General features: G+C 44.6%; 1 protein-coding gene across 1 annotated transcript; it reads left to right on the forward strand.

Moving 5' to 3' along the window:
• Window positions 1-246: 246 nt before the first annotated feature.
• Window positions 247-2,409, forward strand: nog2 (noggin 2). The gene has a single exon (XM_075457209.1). It carries the CDS (start codon window positions 1,495-1,497, stop codon window positions 2,128-2,130), a length of 636 nt encoding a protein of 211 aa, XP_075313324.1. The 5' UTR covers window positions 247-1,494; the 3' UTR covers window positions 2,131-2,409.
• Window positions 2,410-5,397: the final 2,988 nt, after the last annotated feature.

Below are 5,397 nucleotides of genomic sequence, written 5' to 3' on the forward strand. Positions count from 1 at the left end.
CTTCTACAGCTCTGTTCATGTCTTTGATTATTAGTCTGTAATTCGGGGTAAAACTGGTGCTTTAGGACCCAGTTGATCCTTGTCATTGAGGCTGATATTTTCCACGTTGTGAGGGGAGGGGGGTAGCCCGGGGCTGTCAATCATAGTGAAAGTGGCCGGGGTGGGCAGGCCCCTCTGACACTTTGTACCGTCGGAGGGGGATATTTAACTTGGGACTGAGCACCACTCGCTGCAGACACACTCACACACAGTGTGCTTAAGCAAAGAAATGCTCCAGCGCCAAGTCTCTCAGACTCCTGAAGTAGGAGCGACTCAGTAGGAGCTTCTGTAGCAGTTATCAAAGAAGCAGAGAGGCTCCCTCAGGAATTGACCGCTTGCAGAGCCCGGCCAAAAACGCTCTAGATTATGGACCGTCTCTTCATGCAGCGAAGTTGCGATTTGGAGCTTCTCTGAAAGGATTCAGCAATGGCACACTGAAACGAACTCTGAACTATCAACGTTTACTGGCTTTTTTTTTTTTTTTTTGCAGTTTGCAGTTTGCTGCTGACATGCACCGACACTGCAACTCACTGTAAAGCTTTTTCTTCGCTTTTTCTCTATACATGCGCAGCCAAGAATTCTGTGGAAATAAAACAACTTGAGACTTTTCAAATAACATAAAACTGAGCTGCAATTTGGAACATCCCCTGGAAAGAGAAATGGTTGCTATCTCATAAGCTGAGACTGTATCTAACGGCTCCTCTAAGTTGTGGACGTTTTCAAGTGCACATATTTGCTGGAATACCACGCAAGAGACAAACTGCATAGACTTTCTCCTGAGTTCACGGACCCTGGGACTGATTGTGTACCCTGGGACTTTGTCAAACCTGACGGCGTCAGGCGACGTTAAGAGAGAACACGTTCATAAAAGCCGTGCGTAAAAATAACATTGGCCAAGGCAGCCCACATTGTCGGGCGCGTGACATTTAAAACTTGGTGAAGTCCTCTATTGTGCGCCCTTCTCTCTCGGGACGCTCCGGATCTATTTTGTCTCTTTAGAAAACACTTCATTCCATGCTGCTCTCGCCTCGGCCGCTGTCATCCAGTGTAGACAGTTAGTCGTAGCTTCGAGTCCCCGGGGTAACCATGACAACCGAGAGAAACCCAAAGTGAATCCAAGGAGCGGAGTGAAGCAGACTACAGCTCGAAGAGGCTAGAGTTTTCCCTTTTTTGCGCTCCTTTTCCGACCTAAAGCTTGCTGTAAAGCAGAGGCATCTCACGCTGCAGAGTTGCATCAGCGGGTAAATTGCAAAGTTGAAGGAGCCCTAAAAAGCAAAGCACTCCGCTCCATGTCATTCAAACCCGACGCGGTCTATTAAAAGTATCGCCTTGCTGGTGACTGAAGTTCTACTATTTATGAAGCCCCGGGCTACTCGTTGCAGACAACACGGTACCCGGGAACAGGACTGAATCATTTTCACACGACAAGAGCCAGTGCACAGAACAAGGGGAATAATGGGCCTCTCACAAACGCTGCTCGTTTACGTGCTGGTGTGCGTTCACCTTGGAGTTTCCCAGCATTTCCTTCGCCTCCGTCCATCGCCCAGTGATAACCTTCCCGTCCCCGACCTGAAGGAGGACCCCGATCCGGAGTACGACCCCCGGGAGCAGGACTTGGCCGAGAGAACTCTGAGGAAAAAACTCGGCAGCAACTTTGACCCCAACTTCATGTCCATCAGCTCGCCCATGCTGGTGAACCTCTCCGCGCCAGACAACCAGGTGAAGCTGCAGGGGCCCATGCCTAACGAGATTAAAAAGCTGGACCTCACAGAGACCCCCTATGGAAAGCGGGTAAAAGTGGGCAAGAAAGCCCGCAGGAAATTCCTGCAGTGGCTGTGGACCTATACGCACTGCCCTGTGGTGTACACCTGGAAGGATTTGGGCGTGAGGTTCTGGCCACGATACATCAAGGAGGGAAACTGTTTCTCTGAGCGCTCTTGCTCCTTCCCTGAGGGGATGTCATGCAAACCCGTCAAGTCAATCACCAAGATTTTCCTGCGGTGGTATTGCCAAGGGTTTCTAAGACAGAAATACTGTACGTGGATACAGGTGCAATACCCAATCATCTCAGAGTGCAAGTGCTCGTGCTGATTTTACTCTAAGGAAGTAGCGGAGGTCGACGGGGGAGTGGACTGGAAATACGGTTTCTATTGCACTGTTAACTCTCTACAGAGGTGGGCACCATAGCAAATCTATTTTTTTATATAGCATTTTAAGTGAAATACCAACATTGTACATATTTAAGAAAAATGCAGCTATTTTTTCTAATTGAACCAGGACCATATTTTATTCTCAACCCTGAAACATTGTTTTTTGGGGGGAGAACCAGGAGCACTTCATGAGGAAGAGCTTTTTTTTTTTTTTTTTTTTTTTTTTTTTTTTTTTTTTAAAGAGACATTGAAGATGGAATTCATGATATGCTACACTTCTCCAAGAGGTGCTCTTTTTTTTTCAACTGAACATTGATGCTGACTTTTATTTCACTGCAATGCTGCCTAGAGTTTTTGTATAATATTAATATCAATAATAATTAAATTGTAAAAAAAAAAGAAGGTTGAGGTTAAAGATATATATATATATATACATATATATATATGTAAAGGCGTGAACTCAGCTTTTTTTTGGAATACATAGTATTGTAGGAATAAACAAAACTGTACGTTTTATTTATTATTTTAACGATTTGTGAGTATAGAGCATAAGGAAAGAGAATAGCAGAGTATACCAGAAAAAAAATATGGGAGATGTCTACTTGAATATTTCTAAAAATGACAAAAAAAAGAAAGAAATAAATAAAAAAGTAAGACATATCAGTGTACATGTTATGGTTACACGTTTTAGCAATAAAGTCTATCTTTTCAACATGAATTAGTGTCAAGACATATTGCTTACAACGAGTGTCTATATCCAAGGGGGCGTGTATGCTGTAAAAAATATCAGCGGAACATGTTGTCTCATTCACTCTTTCCTTTCAGGAGAAGAGCTGAATGTGCATGAAAAGGATTTACACTGGTTCCCGGTAATGATTAAGAAAACACTCATTACAGAAATGTAATTTCATGTTAAGATTAATAAACACGTCAAAGTGATCAGCATTTTATGAAGAGTAAGTAGAGGCTATGCCATGCTCGTATTTTTTGCAGCGTTCAGATGGTCGGGCTGAGAAGTGGAGTGGAGTTACTTAACCGCACTAAGTCCAAGTTTCAGTGGCTCTGTGTGGACTGCCTGACGCTCCACGCCGTCACAGTGATTTTAGAAAGGGCTGATTTACTACGCCGTGTAATGCGCAACACATACCTCAAGCGCCTCCACAGAACTGACATTTATTTGTCTGAGCCAGAGAGAGGAGGAGGTGGAGGGGGAGGCCACGCACGCTCGCCCCCACTATCTACGCACATGCCGGCTTCAGGGATCCGAGGTGTTAACATAATGCGTAAAATATGATTCAGACATTTTAAACAGTGTCAAATGATGAAATGGCGAAGCGTCTGGGGTCTGGAAGCTCCACACAAGTTCCACTGAGGTATTTGTATAGAGGTGGACTGGAGCAGACCGGCGCCTATTCAAGTCTGACCGCCCCGGAGAGAGTGAGAGAGAGAGGGAGAGAGAGAGAGAAAAGAAAAACACAAAGCCCATAAAACAATGGTCAACTGTTTTTGACGTTAGCAGACTATTAATTGGAGAGCTGGGGTATGCTGTCTGCAAGTTAAAGAGATATGGCCAATTAAAGGCGCTGGAGACGCGCAGGGGAAAAAAAAAAGTCTTGTGAAATCAAAGCGAGGAGTCATTTTCTGTAAGCAGGGCTCATTTTTATGGTGTTTATATTATTCTTTAAATGCAATCAACGACTTAAACAGAGCTATGACAAAATGTCTGCGAGCTAAAAGCAGCTTGAGTAGTATTTCCAGTGAGCGCATCTTGTGTGCCTTCAAGTGATTTGTGCTTTTGCGGCCAGAGTTGGATTTGACACTTGCCGCCCGCTTATTGTGACAGAACCGCTGAGGGGATTTGGTAAGCAGAGGAGAAGGACGGCAGCAAGCCAGTGGAGGAGGAAGAGAGGGAGCAGGAGGGGGGCTGCTTTCCTTACTGTCAGCTTCTTTCTTGATGATGTCTCGGGGTTTTTAGAAACTGCGTCTCTGACTCGACGGCGCCACTCAGCCGCCCCCTCTCGACTGCGCAGAATGAGGCACTTTGGGAAACAGTAACCCTTTCAGGCTCTGCCCGGAGAGTATTTTAGAAGCGTGTGAAAGGCAATACGCCGCCCTGGCTCCAGCCAGTTAGGTGCGCACCTTTTAGAAACAGACCTTGCCAGCCAGTTACATCGTTGGTTCTCAAAGTGGGGTTCGGGGACCTCCAGGTGGTCCTTGATTGAATTGCGGGCGTCCTTAGCAAAACTGAGAGCATAGAAATGTCAGCCAAGTCCTTAATGTTCCGCAAATCCCCACATTTGACAGTATTATGACTCGTGAGGCACTTCAATCACTGTCAACACATGAGAGTCCCAGATTTTATTCATCTCCTAGAATCTGCTGTGGGATGCTGAAGAGTTTTTGTTCTTTTTGTGTTTAAATCAAATAAAAATGTGAAATGCATAAGGCCATGTGAGAAAAACATCATCACTGGTCTTCTAAACATGGTCATTTTCTCAAATTCCATCCGCAGTTTCATATCCACTGTACATTCACCAAATTAATCCCATTCTAGAAACAGAGGTGAACATTGAGGCATCTAATATGGCTGTAGATGAAATTTGGACCAAGCGGGATTTTTTTTTCTTACTCCGAAGGAAAAAATCCTGTCCTCACATGAGTAAGTGCCCTGTCCATTCTCCACAAAGCTGTTCCAACTACTTTATACCACTGATGAAATCCACACTTCCATTCATAAACAAATTACAAAACTTCATCATGATATCAACTTGATGTGAATTTACGGTCCTCGTGGCAAAAGATATTCCATTGATTGACACATTATATGGGTAAAAATTAGGGGACAGGCTGCCAATCAGGGCCATAAACTTCAATACATAAAAATGTCAAGACACTGCCGACCTTTACCCTGTCAGAAGCTCTGCGTCATTATTGTCTGTCTGCTCATTCATCAGCATACAAGTGACTGTGCATTCATTATTAGTGTTTGGATGCTTCATAAACATCTACACTCCTATGTGAACTGAAGATAAAACCCCATTTTGCCTGCTGTAAGGAGGGTTAAACAAAGGCCTGGAGACAATTAGGATGGGGATGATGGGTGAGAGGGAGAGAGGAGGGTTACATGCTCAGCGGTGAAGATGATGAGCCTGTGTCTCTTGATGATTGCCAATTATTATGATGGATTGGGGTCCGATTGAGAGTGACT

Source organism: Odontesthes bonariensis, chromosome 23 (genome assembly GCF_027942865.1).
Source record: "Odontesthes bonariensis isolate fOdoBon6 chromosome 23, fOdoBon6.hap1, whole genome shotgun sequence".
Lineage (NCBI taxonomy): Eukaryota > Metazoa > Chordata > Actinopteri > Atheriniformes > Atherinopsidae > Odontesthes > Odontesthes bonariensis.